At 41.7% G+C, this 22475-nt stretch overlaps 1 protein-coding gene across 2 annotated transcripts in view; it reads right to left on the reverse strand.

Annotated features, from left to right (window-relative positions):
• The window catches only part of LOC110488999 (sodium bicarbonate transporter-like protein 11), a 39453-nt gene that overhangs the window by 7995 nt on the left and 8983 nt on the right, over positions 1 to 22475 (reverse strand). The window contains exons 1-18 of one of the 2 annotated variants that reach the window (XM_021561528.2): positions 18211 to 18356; positions 13017 to 13067; positions 11820 to 11924; positions 11162 to 11217; positions 10703 to 10922; positions 10089 to 10170; positions 9815 to 9938; positions 9396 to 9614; positions 7757 to 7841; positions 7277 to 7402; positions 6918 to 7031; positions 6676 to 6808; positions 6254 to 6327; positions 5600 to 5870; positions 5200 to 5306; positions 4872 to 5037; positions 3074 to 3247; positions 2581 to 2776 (exon numbers count right to left, since the gene is read on the reverse strand). In XM_021561528.2, coding sequence (XP_021417203.1) covers positions 2581 to 2776; positions 3074 to 3247; positions 4872 to 5037; positions 5200 to 5306; positions 5600 to 5870; positions 6254 to 6327; positions 6676 to 6808; positions 6918 to 7031; positions 7277 to 7402; positions 7757 to 7841; positions 9396 to 9614; positions 9815 to 9938; positions 10089 to 10170; positions 10703 to 10922; positions 11162 to 11217; positions 11820 to 11924; positions 13017 to 13067; positions 18211 to 18247 — 2340 coding nt within the window. In that variant the 5' untranslated portion in view covers positions 18248 to 18356. Of the gene's footprint in view, positions 1 to 2580; positions 2777 to 3073; positions 3248 to 4871; positions 5038 to 5199; positions 5307 to 5599; positions 5871 to 6253; positions 6328 to 6675; positions 6809 to 6917; positions 7032 to 7276; positions 7403 to 7756; positions 7842 to 9395; positions 9615 to 9814; positions 9939 to 10088; positions 10171 to 10702; positions 10923 to 11161; positions 11218 to 11819; positions 11925 to 13016; positions 13068 to 18210; positions 18357 to 22475 lie in introns of those variants that run through there. The other variant, XM_021561527.2, reaches the window with a different exon arrangement.

The raw sequence follows: 22475 nt of genomic DNA on the forward strand, positions 1-22475 counted from the left end.
AAACTACAGGACAGTTTTGCTATCACAGACTGAAACATGTTCCGGGATTCTTCCGATGGCATTGAGGAGTAAACCACATCAGTCACTGGCTTTATCAATAAGTGCATCGAGGACGTCGTCCCCACAGTGACTGTACGTACATATCCCAACCAGAAGCCATGGATTACAGGCAACATTCGCACTGAGCTAAAGGGTAGAGCTGCCGCTTTCAACGTGCGGGACTCTAACCCAGAAGCGTACAAAAAATCCTGCTATGCCCTGCGACGAAAGATCAAACAGGCAAAGCGTCAATACAGGGCTAAGATTGAATCATACTACACCGGCTACGATGTTCGTCTTATGTGGAAGGGCTTGCAAACTATTACAGACTACAAAGGGAAGCACAGCCGCGAGCTGCCCATGACACAAACCTACCAGACGAGCTAAATCACTTCTATGCTCGCTTCGAGGCAAACAACACTGAGGCATGCATGAGAGCATCAGCTGTTCCGGACGACTGTGTGATCACGCTCTCCGTAGCCAACATGAGTAAGACCTTTAAACAGGTCAACATACACAAGGCTGCGGGGCCAGACAGATTACCAGGACATGTGCTCAGGCATGTGCTGACCCATTGGCAGGTGTATTCACTGACATTTTCAACATGTCCCTGATTGAGTCTGTAATAGCAACATGTTTCAATCAGACCCCCATAGACCCTGTGCCCATGAACACAAAGGCAACCTGCCTAAATTACTATAGACCCGTAGCACTGATGTCCATAGCCATGAAGTGCTTTGAAATGTTGTTAATGGCTCACATCAACACCATTATCCCAGAAACCCTAGACCCACTCCAATTTGCATACCGCCCAAACAGATCCCCAGATGATACAATCTCTCTTTCCCATCTGGACAAAAGGAACACTTATGTGAGAATGCTATTCATTGACTGCAGCTCAGCGTTCAACACCATAGTACCCTCAAAGCTCATCACTAAGCTAAGGATCCTGGGACTAAACACCTCCCTCTGCAACTGGATCCTGGACTTCCTGACGGGCCACCCCCAGGTGGTGAGGGTAGGTAGCAACACATCTGCCATGCTGATCCTCAACACTGGAGCTCCACAGGGGTGAGTGCTCAGTCCCCTCCTGTATTCCCTGTTCACCCACGACTCCAACACCATCATTAAGTTTGCAGACGACACAACAGTGTTATGCCTGATCACCGACAATGACGAGACAGCCTATAGAGAGGAGGTCAGAGACCTGGCCGGGTGGTGCCAGAATAACAACCTATCCCTCAACTTAACCAAGACTAGGTAGATGATTGTGGACTACAGGACAAGGAGGACCGAGCACGCTCCCTTTCTCATCGAAGGGGCTGTAGTGGAGCAGGTTGAGAGCTTCAAGTTCCTTGTTGTCCACATCAACAACAAACTAGGATTGTCCAAACACACCACGACAAAGCCTATTTCCCCTCAGGAAACTAAAAATATTTGGCATGGGTCCTGAGATCCCCAAAAGGTTCTACAGCTGCAACATCGAGAGGTTCTTCAGCTTGCAATCCTCCCCCTTTTTCTTCCAAACATAACAATGTTCATTATGGCCAAACATTTCTATTTCTGTTTCATCAGACCAGAGGATATTTCTCCAGAAAGTACAATCTTTGTCCCCATGTGGAGTTGCAAACCGTAGTCTGGCTTTTTTATTGTGGTTTTGGAGCAGTGGCTTCTTCCTTGCTGAGCGGCCTTTCATGTTAGGTCGATATAGGACTCGTTTACTGTGGATATCGAAACTTTTGTACCAGTTTCCTCCAGCATCTTCACAAGGTCCTTTGCTGTTGTTCTGGGATTGATTTGCACTTTTTGCACCAAAGTACATTCATCTCTAGGAGACGGAACGCATCTCCTTCCTGAGCGGTATGACGGCTGCGTTGTCCCGTGGTGTTTATTCTTGCGTACTATTGTTTGTACAGATGAACGTGGTACCTTCAGGTGTTTGGACATTTCTCCCAAGGATGAAACAGACTTGTGGAGGTTTCCAATGATTTGAGGTCTTGGCTGATTTCTTTAGATTTTCCCATGATGTCAAACAAAGAGGCACTGAGTTTGAAGGTAGGCTTTGAAATACATCCACAGATACACGTCCAATTTACTCAAATGAGGTCAATTAGCCTATCAGAAGCTTCTAAAGCCATGACATCATTTTCTGGAATTTTCCAAGCTGTTTAAAGGCACAGTCAACTTAGTGTATGTAAACCTCTGACCCACTGGAATTGTGATTTAGTGAATTATAAGTGAAATAATCTGTCTGTAAACAGACAGGGAAAAATTACTTGTGTCATGCACAAAGTAGACGTCCTAACCGACTTGCCAAAACTATAGTTTGTTAACAAGAAATTTGAGTGGTTGAAAAACGACTCCAACCTAAGTGTATGTAAACTTCCGACTTCAATTGTATAAATAAAGAAATAAAGAAATAAATACATACATACATACGGATGGATGGACAGACTTATGGATGGATGGATGGATGGAATAGACACACACACACACACACACACACACACACACACACGTCCCTATTTTCCTCACTCTCACCTGTTCTTTGAGGAGGAGGAGCATGCGGTCAAACATCTGGTTGCCGTCGAGGGAGGTGGCTGCTATGTAGAGGAAAAGGCCGTAGAGGACAGGCTTGGGGATCCACTGCAGAGGGATGGGTAACAAGAACACTGACAGGCCGATCAGGATGTTAGCCGTCAGAGCCGTGATCCGCGTCTCCTTCACATTGACAATGCTGTAAACCGACAGAAACAGAAACAGGCAGGCTTGTTTAGTCTCATTAGAAACACCCACCCATAATCTTGTTTCAAGGGCCATTGAACAACAGACTCCAGATAGAATATTGGAGATCGCACAGACTACAGGAATAAAACTGTTAAATGAAAAATCTTCATTAAAGTAGGTTTAAGTTGTCTTCATCTGGGACTCTGCAACCGTCCTTGTAAGTAACTGTTTCAAAAAATAATAAATGTTCACAACAAGTTATGCAGAAAACTGCCTCTAAATCTTTGGTCAAGCTGCCCTCACTCACGTTTCATAGAGGTGTCCCCCCTCCACGTGCAGCTCCACCTTGGCCAGCTGACGTGCGTGCAGGGAGGAGTGTGGGAATGCAGCGTGCATCCACGGCAAACCCAGACACGACATGAGGATGTTGATGAAGCCGGTCAGCATCAGGTCCCAGTGGAATGCAGTTCCCTTCAATAACCTGAAACATTACCACATAGACACAGAACAGTTTGGCATTATACAATTCAGACATACATGGACTAATCGTGGACCATGGATGACATCGCGCTGGATAGGCTACCAACATACTGGCTGGATAGGCTACCAACATACTGGCTGGATAGGCTACCAACATACTGGCTGGATAGGCTACCAACGTGTTTGTTGAGCTGGTCAAAGCCAGTGCTTAATTTGTAAAGGGGCTGGAACAAAAACTGAGCAAAAGAGTGGGGCACCGAAAAGCATTGCATGCATATCATCATATTTGTGTAGTGGTATAGAGCAGTAGAGTAGAGGCACTTACAGAAGTAGCACACATGGGACCCTAGGCCACATTTTAGTGGCCTATGGTCCAGGACATATTGGGCCTTTAATAAACTAATTTCATGCAATTCTACCTCATTTTACATGAATGTAGACTTTGGCATAATCTTTTTATGGAAATCTCAGACTTCCGACTTTAGTGCGTTCAAGAACTGGATAATGGGGGAATTTAACGCAGGTTTTTTTCAGAGTTAAAAGCACCATAATATGGAAATGGCAGGCTACTTTGACACTCACAAACTGAGTATCTGAGATCAATGAAAACGACCTTGTCTTGAATCCATCAATAGTCTAGTCCTGTGTGTGTGGACGCATATTGTAGGCTACAATATGAGGAGGAAATTATAGTCCTAAAAATGCTTTCCAGTTTCACTGACTCTCCCAATGAATCGCAGCTCACTCACTGGTGATGGCATAATGCACTCATGCCAAAAGCCTCTCTCTCTTGTTTTACTTTGTTAAACAATATTTGGAAGTTTATCAAATATTTGGTTAGCTTACATCTGACAAATTTGAGTATTCTCCTTTCAGCGTTAGACATTTGCTTTCCAACCTGTGTTTTCCATGATTGTAGACTATTTGAAATATTGCGAAAAGCCAGTTTTGTCTGCATGCTGTTTGTTCACTGAGAGATTTGTCGCGCATTCCCTACTGTAGGCTAATGCCTCATTGGGCTACACTCCACAGCTAGGCTATTTTTTAAATAAGCAATTTATCCTCTGTGGCAAATATTTTGTCTTTCTCATGGTGTAGTAAGCTATTCTGAATTATTTCATTTATTTCGGAACACACAGCAGTAACTCTATAACTTTGGAAAATGTATTTCAATTTATCAGGCGTGCTGAAGCTCCTCCAGAACCCTTCGCACGGCTCTAGAATTAACAAAGAGGCAACTCGAATGAACTTTGATCGCGTTTGTTAGAATTTTTACATTGCAAAAAGTGACCATTTTTCATGCCACGAGAGGTACCGAATCCACCTCAAATTAAGCACTGGTCAAAGCCTTACGACAAAGTCATATTTAATGAAAACCAAATACAATATACAGCATAATAGAGTAGCGTTATAGAGTATACTATAAGGTTGAGTGTGTTGAAAAAATGCATGTGCTGTGCTGCAGCAAAAGTACATAATTGTGACAAACTCTCTTGCAGGTTTGTTTGCAATCATCAAACGTTAATGTAATGATTCTGCAATATTCTCCTGGCGGTGCAGTTATATCCACTCTGCAGCACACATTCTTAACCTAGAGTATAAAGTAAAAATATGGAAGATCCTACTTTGCTTCGGGGACGTGGGTGAGTGATATGACAATATTCTGGTCGATGAAGATGAGCAGCGCCAGGAGGAAGCCTAAGCCTACAGCGCTCAGACAGTTCATGCCCGTCAGCTTGTCAAACTGGGCCAGCCTGAAGATCTTCCCGTTGTGGAAGTTGAACACAGGAACTGTTTTGAAATGTTGGGAACAGTTTAGAAAAGTGGCATGATTTGTCTTGTGGCATTTATCTAGTATTTTTCAAGGCTTGCTTGAAACATTTTGATCAATGACAAATTGGCCATTTTAAAACAGACAATTCCCTTTTCTGAACAATAATGTGTACTACTCACGCTCTACATCAAGGAAAAGGAAGGAACCAATGAAGGAGAATATAACGACAGCGATGGGTAAGGCACAGTCGGACACCACCTCTCTCACTTTGGCATGCAGATAAGGACTGTGGGAAGTAAACCAAGCCACAAGGCAGTATGTCAACTATGCATTGGGCACACAATAACATTTTGCTACTCTAAATTATATAAATTGAATTTAGCAGTAGACGGTTCGACAATGAAGTGATAGTGCTGGAACAAAAACAATCAGCAGACTGAAGTTGGAGACCCCTGAGATAACGTGTGTCCTTTAGCCACCATTGAACGGGGCGGTGGTCAGCCTGGTAGTGGTCAGCCTGGCAGTGGTCAGCCTGGCAGCGGTCAGCCCGCATATTTGTGCAACTTGATCTGAACTTACCTCCTTCTCAGCTGGTAGAGGGCATACCCCAACCACAGAGTCCCCAGCATGAGCAGGAGACAGAGGATAGGCCTCTCCCTGGTACACAGGACCAGAGACTCGGGCAGAAACACATGCGTGACATGCTTCACCACAGGGGCCCCATCGCTGGTCCTACTCCCCAGCCTCTCTGTTGCATTTGCAGCCTTCTCCATTAACTCCTTGATCTCTAGAAGCACCCGAGTGCTGTTATTGGTTGCCAGCGTGGGCCCGTGGTAGAAGTAATTAAAGACTATAGAGAGAGAAAGAAAGGGGTAGAAATAGGGATAAGGGCAGGGAAAGAAAGAGTTAATCGGGCAGCCCAAGGATAAGGGAGAGACCGCAACATATGTATACGCTCGTCTGCCACTTCCTCAGCCACTGATTTGTGCTTAACTCAAGGGCGTCCTCCGGAACACATGTCAGTTCCCTTCAGAGCCTGCCCGGGAGAATAGTTTGATTGCATGCTTCGCTGGCCTCTTAAAAAGACTGATGGATATATGCTGGGTACATTTACTGTGCAGATGACCGGTAGCCCGCTTAGGTACCTCTACATTTACACTAAGATGGATTTCCCTGGCGGGCGGAACACCTGAATATGTTGTGTAAATGTAAGCCCCCCATCCCCAGACTCACTTTTGACAGTGCCTTTCACCGAGTCCCCAACAAAGGCTATTGAAATGAACAGGGCTATGATTTCCTCTGATGAGCTGTAAGGAAAGGGTATAAAAGAAACACAGAGTATACCCCTTTATCTGAACAGAATAAACCACAGACCAAGACATAACAAACCAAGGCAAAGTCACAACACTGATTACAAGTGAGTACCTTCAATGAAATGATGAGTACCTTCAATGATGTTTATGGGAAAAATGAAGTCAAAACAGACAGGAATGTCACATGTTTAGTGGGTTCAGTAGTCATGCTGTCAAGGTCCTTTCCTAACTACAAAGTTGAGCCAAACAAAGCAGAATCAAGCTGTACTGCAATGGCCTGCACTGGTCTGGTTATACATCCAGCAGAAGCCTGATTCACTGAATGGCTGTTTGTCCACTGACCGTTTGAAGAGCTTCATGAACAGACTGACATTCAAAAGTGCTCCCAGGATGAGAAAGAAGCTGTTCCACAAGCCGATGCAGGCATAGAAGGCAGGGAAGTCCAAATCGTAGTCATCACAGATTCCCCGGATCACTACAAACATAAAATATCAGACAAATAATTCAAGTCTACAGGATATTGATGTAGTATTTATGTTGTCCAGCTGTTTCTCTAAGATCATCTTCCAGTGTAGTAGACATACCGCTAATAAAGATGGCCAGGGGTGCTGTAGTCAGTGGGATAACCAAAGGAGCACCAGCAAACAGAGAGTAGATCACTCCTCCGATGCTCTGGCCAACGATGACTTTCCGGACATCTATCAAGAACAGACCATTATAATGTTAGTGTAGGCAAAGATTTATATATATATATATATATATATATATTTAAAGATGCAGTGAGTGACTATATACATTTTCAGGATTCAATCAACAGAAAATATAATTTTTTTGAATTTAATTGAAAGCTGAATTATTCAAACATTTAAGTCAGGGTCATTCAGGCTTTGACAGATGGACAGGCACAAGACAGAAGGATAGGGAGACATCCAGATGATTGTACCTATCTCTCCCCGCGTGCTCTCATCGTTCAGCGAACCAAAGGCGATGTTAGGAAGTAGAATTGCAATGTACAGGAAGATGGCGGTGGTGGTGTACTTCAGCCAGGAGCGGTCTTTGCCGTACATACCTATACGGACCAACAGGTGAGCAGTTTAGAACTTTGCCAACCAAACAGAAAGCAGCTCTGCTAACCAACCAGAGAGCAATTTACAACTCAGCCAACTGTAAATACAGGTACAATCTTGGATATGAACTAGCTGTGATAATCGTAATGACAACAGCAATTGTAAGGTGAAAGATTGAGCTTTTTTCACAAGTTTAGGCTATGTGATGTGTTAAATATGATTTAAAAAACTGTATGTCATATTGAAGTCAATTATCAAAAATAATTATCCATGACCGGTCTAAATAGAGGGGCCATAACGGCAAAGTATCTTTTAAAATGTAGTGACAAGAGGAAGGCTAAGCTTAAAAGTTATACCGTCTGTGAAGTCTGAGGGATAGAGTGGTAGTCGCCGACGAAGATCCTCATAGATACCTCGGCCAACTTTAAAGAAATCTGCACACTGTGGAGAAACAAACGTTTTATTGATTGGTTGAACTATCCTGTACTATTATGTGGTCTGTAGGTCTACTGCAAAGCACGTAGTCCTTTAGGGATAATAAATACAGTAATACAAGACACTAAACCAGAGGGGCCTGAAACCACAACATCCACCACAGTTGTGTTTGTTAAGGCACACAGAAATAAAAGCCCTCTGGAATAAGGATTTGACCTGGATTATTGTGGATGCGTTGGTTGGTTATTCAAAATCATTTTTACTAAGGTACTTCAAGCGCAACTTTTCTTTAACCGGGCAGGCATTTCTGTGTTGCGCCTCTGCACACTAAGCCCAGAAATTTCCCCTTGATTAAAGAAGGCTACATAATGAAGTACTTTGTCGTTACAAGAGCCTAGATGCAGTCTGCTGCCAGGGAAATACAACATTTTGGCATACAGCTGAATGTGCAGTCCAGCTGCTTACCATTCCTGAGGACTTGATGATAGAGGGGGGAAAGGGATAAAATAAATTGGCTGAAGTATTACTACATAGTGGAGCGAGTCTTTATATGTCTGGATAAAGGAAAACCTGAGGGTGGTCCATCTCCACATGGGGGAAATCTCATAAGGGGACCACACCACTAACGGGGAAAATACTTTTATCATGCCGCTTTAAAGGAATAGTTACTCAAAGTAAAAGTAAAGTAATGCTCTTTATTTTATTTGCGTTTTAGCTTATTTTCGACTTAGTGTTTCATCCAAACCAAATTTAAGATTGTTAGCTGGTTATTTACATCCAGAATCTTTTGAATGAAACAACCACACCCTGTGTCAAAAATAAGCCTGAAAAACAGTGAACCATCCCTTTAACTAGCAGGTACAGTGACTTCGGAAAGTATTCAGACCCCTTGACTTTTTCCACATTTTGTTACGTTACAGCCTAATTCTAAAATGGATTAAAACATTTTTTTAAATACTCAGCAATCTACACACAATACCCCATAATGACGAAGCAAAAACAGGTTTTTAGAAATGTTAGCAGATGTATTCAAATTAAAAACAGAAATACCCTTTACATAAGTATTCAGACCCTTTGGTATGAGACTCGAAATTGAGCTCAGGTGCATCCTGTTTCCATTGATCATCCTTGAGATGTTTATACAACTTGATTGGAGTCCACCTGTGGTAAATTCAATTGATTGGACATAATTTGTAAAGGCACACACCTGTCTATATAAGGTTCCACAGTTGACAGTGCATGTCAGAGCAAAAACAAAACCATGAGGTCGAAGGAATTGTCTGTAGATCGCCGAGACAGGATTGTGTTGAGGCACGGATCTGAGGAAGGGTACCAAAACATTTCTGCAACATTGAAGGTCCCCAAGAACACAGTGTGTTGATTGATGAGGGGAAAAAACAACTTAATGCATTTTAGAATAAGGCCTAACCGAACAAAATGTGGAAAAAGTCAAGGGATCTGAATACTTTCCCACGGCACTGTGTTTCCAATTGAACAGTGAAGCTGCTACATGTTGGCCATGTCAGTCCCCGTCAGATTGATGAGGTAGTCCCTGCCTACTTTTAGTGTTTTTTTGCTGCGTGGGTCTGTTTCTGCATGGATCATCTGCTTCTCTGTAGCTGGTTTCTCATTGACTATGGAGAGATGATGACGCTGGTGCACCAGCTCTTGTTTGAACTCCTCCTGGGTCTTGGCGTCCAGCAGTTTCTGTCTGAAGGAGATGTCTGAGAACATGGTGGCAAATGTGCGGCCCAGCTCGATAGCAGTCTTGGTGCTTTTCTGGGGGAGCGAGAGAATACTTAGAGAATATTTGAGGAACATAATGGAACTATTAAGATATTAATCAGTTGCCAGTAAATTTCCCAACTCACAAAACACATAAATATGGGCATTACTGTAATATTGCCACAGACATATTGGTATTAGTGTAATATCATGTTCTGCTTGTTAAATCGTAGATGGGTCAAATGGAGCATTACCGTTCTAGGTGGGGAGAGAATGAGGATGACATATCGAGCCTCACAACAGTTTGCTCCCCAGTTCTGTGGTCTCTCCAGACGGGCGATGCAGACGTGGCGTCTCTGGAGGCTCTTCACATTGCATCTGGACCGACGTACACAGACAGACAAATTCATGATCAGAGGTTTGAGGTTTGACTGTGTCAAACCAGAGGTTTGACTGTGTTGGAAACATTACTTACGTAAAGTAATAACAAGTAATGACCGATAATACAGTATGTCAGCTGTTACTCACAGGACACAGAGCCAGGACTGCTGGTAGCGGACTCCAGTGGCAGAAGCAGTCACACCCTGAATGGTCTCGGACAACAATTGCACTGGAGAGAGCAAACAGAGGGTACTAATATCAACAAGTGTATCTTTTTCTAGTACATTGAAAAACAAAGCTAAATCATGATAAATGTTTTCACTGAGATATTAGGCCTACCTTGATATAATATTCCATCTCATTTATCACCAATACCCTGTGTGCTTCAAGGGATACTGCACGATTTTGGGGATTCTACTTACCCAAAGTCAGATATAAGTTTTATGTCTGTACGTAGAGTTTAAAAATAATTGAAGTTAGCTTATTGTTAGCTTAGCACAATTGCTGGAAGTCTCCAGGCACAGTAGCCAGCTTCTCTCAAAAGCATAGAAATTGATCTAACTATTCCAAAGCTGGGTGGTTGGTCATTTATAGTCTGACAAAGCTTTACGTAGTAATCTATCATTTTTACATACAGACATTTTTACTGATAATCTTAAGAAACGAGATTCTATCAACTTCCTCATTTTAGAACTACACTGGCCTCTTCCAGCAATTGCCATTTGCAAACTGCACTTTGCATTTTATTCCCCGATGCACACCATTGTCCTCATCTCCTCCTGTGTCTGTGAACACAGTGTTCATGACCTCGTCCATGTCACAGCCCCTGTGGCCGTCTTCCGTTACATGGGTCAGCATGCACCTTAGCACCTCGTCTAGAGTGGTTGCCTTATCATCCAATAGGATACTGGCCTGGGCCAGGAAGCCATCTAGGTCCCGGTGGCCACGCACTTCCTCCTGGAAGTTCATCGGCTTCACATACTGGTGGAGACAAAGCCAGGGAAGATGTTGGTAGGAGTAGACTTGTAAAGGGTTCCAACACCATACAGATACACTATGCGAATCTCAAACCTTCTCATGCAAACATCCCATTGAAGTTAGTACTCGGTCTGGGTGAAAGTTTGATTTCAAATATGTCATAATTCCACTGGGATTCACTTCTCAAGTTCCTTTAGCTAATATTAGAGCTGTACATAGAGTGTTGTAAAAGAGTAGCTTACTTTTCTTGATGTGTTCAGGAGCCCAAACCCAGGGTCATCCCCAGGGTCATCTGGAACTACAGATTAAAGGTTTTTATGTCGGCATCGTTTTCAACAGACCACATAGGCACATAGCTCTCAAGAGATCTGTTTCTCCATATTTATAAATAGTCAGTTCTGACAGCAGGTGGAATAGTAGAAGGAGACACAATGACAGACTGTTTATTTCCTTGACTTCTGAGGAACTCTTGGCACTGACTAATACCTCATTACTATAACAAAATGTCAACATATGGAAGTTAGAAAATAAAGGAGAGCCGCACACTCTAGTCTAGAAGCTCAGATGCAAAAATGTAATATCCAACGTTTCGACAGCCAAGCTGTCTTCATCACGATTATACCCTGATGAAGACAGCCTGGCTGTCGAAACTTTGGATATTACATTTTTGCATCTGAGCTCCTAGAGTGTACGGCTCTCCTTTATTTTTAAGTTTTCTACTCCGCTAGCCAGCACCTCGCCTAAATAGGTGTGCGTTTCTTTTTCTTCTAAAATATGGAAGCTAGACAGAGAATAGTGGTTTTTGGCAGCCCTTGGTAAATACTATTTAATTAATTAGTATGATGCACACACACACACGCACACAAACACGCACACGCACACACACACACACACACTGACCTGAAATCCCTGTTTGGATCGGAGTGTCATGGTGGTCCTTAGGTGTATTGTCATGGTTCCCCACTTTGCCCTCAACACATTCCTCCCGCTCCACGTCTCGCAACTCTGCAGACACAACAACACAGCAAAGGTCAGAGGTCAGGGATTAGGATACCCTCTCCAATGTCATAAATTACCATGCAGGTTCTTCTATCTCTGAATAGGCTAGTTTACTTCACTGGAGTGCCTTGCTTGATGTTATGGTACATTGATATATGAATGATGGAAAAGTACAGTTATATTTTCAGAACCTTGCCCTCCAAAGACAAAGCTGCAGAAAACGCATAGTGTTAGCCTAATAGATGTAGCTACTACAATATCGATTGATTCACGATAACCCTGTTTTGGTCTCAATGTTAAGGTATTAGACAAGGTCAACAGTATTTAGAGTATGAAGCTATTGGTCTGCCCTCTGGCTGTGTTACCATCTGTTATAGAACACACAGTACAGAACATTGAGGTCCTATAAAATAATCCCCCTAAAACCAGAAATGGCACAATATAGCAATAGACGTCCCCTCGTAAATTCTTTCATCGTATTGAAGAGAAATATGTGTTGTAGATTCATGCATGTTTTATGAGAGAGAAAGAGGGCACGAAGACTGTATCCATGAACAACAATGCAGCTTGATCTGGTAATTAGCTTGGCTGAGCTATAACTTTGCACACATGTGATATATGAGTATTCCTCCATGGCATCGGCTCATTTGTCATCTACCTAGTTATTTACTAGTTTGTTTTCTTTGTTACTACCGCTAAAGGCCTGACGGTGCTCATTGGTGTATGAAATGAAGGATTAGCATAAGTAACCACTGCAATCAGTGCATATTAGCTTTGCCCAGAGTGATCTACAGTATTTCTTACCACTGGTCAGTACCTATTCAAAATGTACACATTTTGTCAAACAAATATGAAGTATCTCATCATGTGATATACTGTCATGTCACATCCTATCTATCATCCTATGATGTGAAATAATGCAATGTAACATCCTATCTATCATCCTATGATGTGATATAATGCTATGTCACATCCTATCTATCATTCTATGATGTCATGTCACATCCTATCCATCATCCTATCATGTGATAGAGACCACAGCAGATGAGAGCACCGCTGAGCAAAGGGATCAACAATGAAAATCTGTTCCATACTCACCCATCTCCTGGAAAACATATCCATTCTTTGACCTCCCAGATGATGGAGCCTCTGCGGGGAAAAGAGAGAGAAATATGGGTATTAAAAAAGAGGAAATGGTCTGAGTTTTGTAATGTCAAAGAGTGTTTTCGATATTTTCACTTGAATCGATAAAACAATCGGTCAAGCCAGCTATAATGTGTACCAAGAGACTGAACAAATCAATGTTGTAAATGTTTAATTACTCATGACATATTTGTACTCTGGCTGTACAACATAGATAGCATAGGCCTTACAGTATACAGATGTAGGATCTTCATTTGATCACCCTGTTGAAGGAGAACTTTCCTGCAATGCTGGAAATATAAAATGTGTAGTGTAGTTGAGGTTTAAAAAGGCTTCTGAAGTTTGTAATTTCCACTTAGAAATGTCATACTTGATTTTCCCTTAAGAAAAATGTATCAACCCCTACAAAAATGTTCATTAATTATAATCCACCTAATAATTCACATTTCCTTTTGCTGCAGGATTATTTTCCTGTTGTAGCAAACTGGCTTAAATTAAGATCCTTCACCTGTATTGGCTATGCTTGGTGAGATGCATCAGCAAGCGTTATGATGTCCCTTCTCTTTATACTGTATGTAAACGACTTTGTTATTTCCACATGGGATATCCTGTCCCCTACGTGTTACTAGGACATAGTGGAACCTGGCACCATACAGTGCAAAGTAAAAGGTTAAGGGTGTAGTAGAGAATGTCCCCAGGTCTCAGTGAAAATGGATCTGACACAGAGTCGATCTGACACAGAGATGACACAGGGCGAACCCAATGTTCTTGGCATTAGCATGCCTTCAAAAACAGCTCACAGAATGCAGGCGACAACAATAAATGTCGTTCGTTAGCTTTCAAATCCACCGGCAGGCTCGTAGCACTGAAACGCCTGACAGATATGCAGCAGCAAGTTGTGTGTAAAGTCATAGCATTGCAAATGGCATTACTAACATGGTTGAAGTCAATTCCATTTAATCTGGAAGCTTTTTATTTCCTATGAATTTATAGTTTTATGTATGCGTCTGTAAGGAGAAATATTGTATTTTGTAGAATGCCAGAGCACTATGAGAAGATATTTAGGACATTGAAAGAGGTGTCTTCTCATATGTCTCTTATTTGTATCATTGAAAGTGTCAAGACATTTGATCCCCAAAAGAAACACATGAATTCAGTTAAGTTACTGTGAACCTGACCCCAGATGGTGTTTGAAGGGCATGAGGAAATGTTTGTGTGTGTAGTCAGGTATCTCATAGAGACAGTCCTGTTCCTAGCAAACTACTGGGAGAGAGTAGCCTCACAGCCTTTCCACTATAGAAATAAAAGGACTAGAAGAGAGAAAAAAATTCAGACCACAGCACATCGACTTGAATGGGAGCGTCCGTTCAATGAATTCTATTTCTATGGCTCCAGTATACTGTATCTCTATGGTGATTAGAGGGAAGATTCTCATGCCTCTCCCATTTCACAGGGTTTCACCTCATCAACTGACTGAGGACCTTACGTAACAGGGCCCTTATGTGAATGTGAGCAATGTGTGAGGAGACCCTATGATATTTTATGCCAGCCTTTTTTGTGTGTTATATAGACGACCACTTGGCAAGTTGAAGTCTTCTGTCAATAGTGTATATTTTAGGTCATGAACATCTATAGGTATAATTATAATTATTTTTATTTTTTATTTTATTTAACCTTTATTTAACTAGGCAAGTCAGTTAAGAACAAATTCTTATTTACAATGACGGCCTACCAAAAGGCCTCCCGGGGATGGGGGCTGGGATTACAAACAAAAATACATGAAATTATGCATAATGCATTATGAAGTGGTCATAACCCACTGAAATACTTCCTCATACGGATGTATGATCCCTTACAGTGTGTTATTGTCATCTCAGAAAGACAGTGACTAAATAACAGCCATTAAGTCTGTTGTAGATGTTTCCTACGTGAACAGATGTAACAGTACGGTGTACACATGCAGTAAAGGATGATCCCTGTGGGCTGGTAAAGTCTTACCAAGACATGTAAAAAATAATTGTAGTACCAATTGAAGCCTACTGTACACCTCCCTCCACTACAGCATGTCCCCTCCCCAGGGCTTCTTCATGTACTTGTGCTAGAAGGCTGTCTGACTTCCTGAGGGCGCTGTCTCGTGGTGTTGACAGAGATATACTGTCCTGCTGCAGGCCGCATGGCAACTTGGCCATCGAAATCAATCCCCAAAATAGTTACCTTCCACTGTCCTGCTCCTGGTTGTATTCAGTTGCTAAAATGTGTATCTTCCTGTTTGCTTTGGAAGGTGACATTTTTTTATCTGCTTTTAATTGACCACATGATCTATTTTACAGTCACATTGCGCTCTGAGGCAGATTCTTGGACTAGAAATAGAGTTTTAAATTTGACGGTTTGATATTCCCAGCATGTTTTTCATTAAAATGGCTGTCTTGTTTCCAGAAAGCCATATGGGGTCTGAGCTAACATGTCTTCAGACAACTGCTGGAGGGAAATTCTATTTATCTCCTTTTATATTTCTGTTCTAATGATGCTGTTTGGTTTGTATTGCCTTCCAAAGTATGATAACATGTCATTCCTATGTTCTTTTTGAGGTACACAGTATGGTAAACTGTATGGTAAACGGTAGGGTTAACTGTACCGTTAATGGTATGGTAAACTGTATGGTAAACTGTATGGTAAACTGTATGGTAAACTGTATGGTAAATGGTATGGTTGATGGTATGGTAAACTGTATGGTAAACTGTATGGTAAACTGTATGGTTAATGGTATGGTAAACTGTAAGGTTAACTGTATGGTTAATGGTATGGTTTCAACTCTCCGAATGACAGCTAATGAGGGTATATTTGTGGTTTGGGGAAAAATTATTACCTTGAATAAGGACAAGAAGCTAGGTTCATACCTGGGGCGTGGCTCGGAAAGCCTCACTATCGTTGTTTGGGGAAAAGGCTATCAGCTTGAGGCAACTGGCCTTGGGAGTTTAGAAACAGAATAGCCTTGTCCTAGTTAAGTCTTTTCAAATAGTACATTCTGCTAGTTGCAAAACGTGGGAAATGTTATGAATTCTTTATTCTGTTTGAGCAGTTCCTTTTACCCTCTTTGGGATAAATATTATCAAGGTCATAACCCCTCTGGAAGAATGGGATACATTTTGCTAAATCAAATGATTATCTCCCCTTCTGAAATACAGTCTCCCCATATTGTATAATTTATGTGGATGAGAAATTAAATTAATGAATAAAAAATGCAGGACTACCGTAAACATGAAAAGCAACCGGCTGAAAAAATAGTCGTACTGCCTCACATGTACAGGGTGTAATAACATTAACGGCAGGTTGTGTTGTGTAATGTAGACCATGTCACTACGCCAGTGTGAAAGCAAGACATACAGCTCTTTCTACCACAATACCTTACACCAGTGAGAGTGCTTTTGCATGCCAGGTGGAGTGATTACCTCGTCAAGGTGCACAATAGGTTTGTCTCCGTAAAGATAACCGGACCAATAGTGTATGATTGTGGGGTTTCTGGCATCCGAATCTCAGATGCCAACTACTGCCATTGTGCTCTCCCGTTGTTTCAAGGCACTGAAGCCCTACCCTGCAGCTGTGCTGACATTACAGATATGCACACACATGCTGTAGAAGAACAAGGAAATCAGTCAAAGTATAGCAAGTTCCAGCTTGGTGCCAATACATGAATAGTAAAAGACAACTTCAAACAGTTGCTTCTCCTTGACACCAATTCTGTGTGGCAATGAGGGATAATCCTTTTTGGAGGCAAAGAATGTAACGACGAGAAAAATCAAGCTAATTATCTTCCGTTTTTAAGTGGATTAAATAAAACTATCTCAAGCAACTGGTTCAAAGTAAGGCCACAGGGAAGAGCGTCTTATCCTCTCCATGAAGTGCCTTATTAAATGATTCCGTATGGTCATGATATTTGTATTATTAAATAAGTCTCAACAAACCATCCCAGGTCTAATAATACATTCAACGAGTGGAAACCTTGAAATTTACCAGATTAGAACATGTGGCTTTTTTCTACTGGATAATCTTACTTAATCCATTGCCTGAGAAAATTCAACCAGAGCAGATTAACCCATAAAGACCACAGAAGAGCCAATACAGGAAGTGGAAAGGGGTGGATGCCCCAATTATAACTACGGAGATTGTCTGAGCTACCTGTGTCGTACATATTTTTAGTAAAAGGCTGTGCTATTCATAACTGCCCTGTTGTGCTATTCATATATAGTGCCCTACATACTGTAACTAATTGTTTGGTGGCATGCAGCCGTCTACGTTGTTTGTACAGTGAGAAGTTTGTGTAGTGAAGGACTTGAGTTGGTAAGACGTTGTAGTACAAATGAAATCCAATCAAATGTTATTAGTCACAGGCTACAAAAGGTGTGGACGTTGTGGTTGTATGTAGCCTATGAGTAGGAATAAGTAGGAGGTTATCTTGGTGTTTGGGAGGACGACTGTTACAGAGGCACATCTTCTGCCCTAAGAAAACCCATAATACTATTCACCTCAGGCAAACAGTTCTGTGCCTCAGACAAAGAGTCAGTCACCAAGCAAACAACCCGAGTCATATCAGAAATGGTCAAATACGCATCAGATGATATCCTTGTTATGTTCACCCATGGGCAACCAAATAAAATGTGTCAGCCCACTTCAGAATGATAGTTAACGGGTGCAGCTGTACTTCCCATGGCACGGCCAGGGTTCCATTTACAGTCATATTGTAAATATTGACCCACACCATTTGCTTTTGAAATTTCCAGCTGTCCAGGCCAATAAAGGCATCTCATTTAGCATGAATGGTTTCAATATCAAAATGTCAAACATGATTCATACAGTAACCAGTAGTAACAAGTTGTAAACACACATAGATAATGCCACAGATTCATTTAAAAACAATACTCACTCACACATTATACATGTAAAACTAGACAAAAATCAAGGCAAGTCTTGTTGAAGTGTAAAAGGACAGTCCTACCCTAAAATTCAACTTATTCACTAAACATACAAGACTTCCCTCCGGGTTGTCAGGTGTAAAGTCTAGAAGGCAAATGGCACACGCTTGCAAGTCTGGCACAAGGGTTCTCGGGTTGCACAGCAGGGAAACCCTACAATCCTGGGCAAACTGACTTACCAGATGGCACAAAATGAAGGACCTTTATGGCTTCCATAATTTCCAAGTTTTCAGGTGAGAGACCCTCCCAGGTCAACCCATCATCCTCAGAAGTTCTAGTGGGATCACCTCAGCTATACTCCCTATGCCCAGAGTCTTCACTGGAGTTCACACTCAGGAAGGGAGGATATCAGTACCTCCCCTAGCACATGGGGAAGGGGGGGGGGCTGTCAACTCCTGGGTCCTTGTGTCCATCTTTCATGTACAAATAGTAACATGCCCACTTTTTTGATATTTGGTAAACCTGGTTAATTTCAATGTCTGTATGGCCTTCACTCATGAAAGGTGCCTATTCAATCAAAATGGATTTCTGGGACAACGAATAATGAATGCTTGGAAGTTAAAGGGACAAATTTATGCAATTTGTTTCCACTAGCATTGCTACATCCAAAAATAGCAGCCAAGTGACTCAAGATGTCGGTAATTAACCAGCTAACAATTTGAGGAAAATAAGATAAAATAAACTATCACTTTAAAGCTATAATCTGCATTTCTAACATGAAGGGAGTTCGATTAAGCTGAACCACTGTGCACCAGTCTTTGGATCGTGACGTGAACGGACAAAAGCTGTGAGGGAGGAGCACCCTTCTTTAATCAAATCGTAATCTGAGTCGCTCTGTCATGTCGTCAACAAGGCAGCATAATGCATTGTTCAAAACATACAACACCTTTTCCACATAACATACATTTTCATAAAGGTAGGGTACAGGGGGAAGGTAGGGTAAAGTGTTTTTTATCAAAAGCAATCACTTTTGCAATACTACTCATTACTCCACATGCTTAAACCAGGTCACTTTTGTTTTGAGCCGACATTGCCGTCAGCCAGAACAGGGTACCTATGATTTGTCAAACTAATACGTATTGATCTTAGCATGTATGGACTATAAGAAGATAGAATAAATCTCATGTCCATCAGATTACTTTGAACCTGGTAAGAGCATTGAGAGTCTGCCTGTAAATGAAAAGCGCTCTACAAATAAAATGGATTATTGGTATAAATGGATTAGGATCGAATACAAAAAAAGATGAAATGTGACATGCAGCTTTGTACACCTGATACAGATGTTGTTGTTGTTCAATATGTCCTAGAACATCATATTGTATAAACATAGGAAAATAAAAGACAATATGCATTCCGCTACTGCAGTTTTAATTTGTTGGAATGGGTTTGTATAAAATCTCCATTCAGGGTATGGCCTGAATAGGCTTACTCATCAGGGAGTGGAAGGTTGTTGTTGTAACACTGTGTACGATTGAAGACATAGAAACCGTTTTGGGCCTTGAGACCATATCTACTGGCTGGGGCCAAGAAAACTGACCTTGATAGGAAAAATAAATAAATGAAGCAATGAAATGTTTTACGCCATAGTCTGAATTTGTCGAAAGATGCATCAGAATATCTGCAGAGCCTGGTGTTTTTACTGTAGGTGCTTTGGATGCATGTGTCTTACTGATTACCAAATAGCATAATAATGAATTACCCTGTTCTGTTGGGCTGGTTGGTTATAGTTCCTCCTCCTCCTGTGGTTTGTCCAAGATGAAAAATAGATTTTGGAGTCAGATTTGCATATCCTTAATTCCTTTTTACTTTTTGAATTTGATACGGTAAAACATTCTCAGAAAATAGTTTCAGAGGGAAAAGATAAAAGGATGGGGGACTTCAAAATCATTTCCCAACCAAATAATGAGCTTAGTGATTTTATGCTCATATTTTTAAAATAGGTCTGCTCTGTTTGGATGACCCTGTGTTATATTTCCATGGATACCTTCCATCGAATTCATCCTATCGGGATGTAATTACAACTGTCGTACCTGCTTGTTATTTCTGCAAAGGTTACAAACCTTGTAAAACCTTTTAAATTGACATCAAAGGCAGTTCCGCAACACACCGTAGGCTCACAGTAAACTTTAATTTCAGATAGTACAAAGATTGCATGTGTGTTAATAGACAGATGCCAAACAAGTCTAGATAGTAAAGCCTCTCGCTGAGATGCTATAGGCATCGTAATAAGGTGGGAAAGGCACTGTGTTACCTCTGTGCATGTGGTTTCATTGCTGGTTTCTGTTGCCAAGTGTGATGTAGCCTGAGGCTAAAGCCAGGGGTCGGGAGCAGCACCTTACAACGGTAGCTCTGAACTATACAAGCTGTCTGAGCTTGAGAAGACAAGATTCTGCAGGATATACATTAAGTTTACGGATTTATAGAAGAGCGAATAATGAAAACCCCTTAAAATATAGATAAAGATAAAGATCTCTGAAATATTTTACGTGTAATGGTTGCTGTAGGTTTCACGCTTATGGGTGGCACAAATTGTGAGGGGATTGGGAATAGCATATAAAAATTAAATATTGTAGTATTTACTATAGTTAAAGCAGTGTGTTTTTGTTGACTGTAGTGTTTTTGCAGATATTACTGTAATATTTACTACAGTGCTTTTTTTTGCTGATAATACTGTAGTATTTACTATTATATAACATGGTTGAGGGATACTACAGTGTGTATTATATTATTCTACAGTATACTACAGTTTACTATATAATTCTGTAGTAAGTACTGTAGTATTCTATAGTAAACTGTAGCATTTTTTCATGTGGGAGATCATTCAAATGTAGGACTGTATGACGGACAGTTGATTTACACAAGAGCTCAGGGCATGGAGAATTTTGCACCCTCCAATTTTTGTTGACATGCGCTTGAGCATTCAGCCTTAAGCATTTTGGATAAATGGGTAACATACCACTCCCAGTCAGAGTAATCAATTAAAACATAAGCTTTCATACAGAGGCTCCCCTCCTCCAATCCTAACACTAACCATTAGTGGGGAAAATGCTAAACTGACCCAAGATCAGGCTCGAGAGGCAATTTTATCTGACACCCATATGCAGCTGAGCTGTGGAGTCGGACTGTGTGCTTAGCATAGGGTGATGGAGGGAAAGGGAGACAGAGTTCCCAATCACATCAACATAGCACCATCTTGTGGACCAATTGGGAATAGCCTTACTAGATCTGTCGTGATCTTAAAACCAGAAAACTGGCTGTTCATGACTCCAATGAAAAAGGCTTCTCTGCTCATATCTGGCATGTCTGTATGGATATTAAATGTTACCTTCATATAACCTCACCCAAAGTGGCATACCGCTAGGTCCAAGATCAGCTCAAACACATACATTAAAACATATACATGACACTATTTGCTAACATACAGTGAAAATGATACTGTTTACAGTAGTAGTTGCAGAGTCACATGTACAAAGGCTCTGTGCTGGAGCCTTAAAGAGCCACTGAACTCTGGCTAAGCTATTAGATAGATAGAAATGACCGCAGCTGTTCAGCCCATGTTAGTGGGCTGATGGACATCTTCAAATCAAACCCAACCTTAATTTACCTGTTGTGACACATGGATGTTCCAAACTCTATTTTTGCAGAGTGACTTTATGATCAAACTATCCTATTTACACTATGTACTCAATTTTGACACTAGAATAACTGTTTCTGACTCATAGGCTGTTTCCAAAGGGGTTCACTCTTTAAGGCAGTCGCTCTTTAGAAGGTGCAATATGCAGAAATTGCTCTGCCATTACCTGGTTGCGAAAATTCTAATAGTTCTCCTGATTTCATTTTATGTGACAAGATAATCATTGTACCATCTAAACCACTGTGAAATATATTTTCAAGAACCGCAAATATTGTATTTTCAGCTGTTTGAAGCTGGTGTACCAAACCCCAAAGCAAAAGACGCAAAAACTAAACATAACGAAAAGGAAGCATGGAAATAGCACACAAAGAACAGATCTACCGCTGTCACGGCTGATTTCCTCCTCTTCGTCTGAAGAGTGTAGCAGGGATCGGACCAAAATGCAGCGTAGTTCGTGTTCAACATGTTTAATGAAAGACGATAACGTGAACACTACACAAATACTCGCTACGGCTCTAGCAGCTCTGTACAGGCGGGAGACTCTAGCGGCTCGGGACAGGCGGGAGACTCTAGCGGCTCTGGACAGGCGGGAGACTCTAGCGGCTCTGGACAGGCGGGAGACTCTAGCAGCTCTGTACAGGCGGGAGACTCTAGCGGCTCGGGACAGGCGGGAGACTCTAGCGGCTCTGGACAGGCGGGAGACTCTAGCGGCTCTGGACAGGCGGAAGACTCTAGCGGCTCTGGACAGGCGGGAGACTCTAGCGGCTCTGGACAGGCGGAAGACTCTAGCGGCTCTGGACAGGCGGAAGA

This window comes from Oncorhynchus mykiss, chromosome 14 (genome assembly GCF_013265735.2).
Source record: "Oncorhynchus mykiss isolate Arlee chromosome 14, USDA_OmykA_1.1, whole genome shotgun sequence".
Taxonomy (NCBI): Eukaryota; Metazoa; Chordata; class Actinopteri; order Salmoniformes; family Salmonidae; genus Oncorhynchus; species Oncorhynchus mykiss.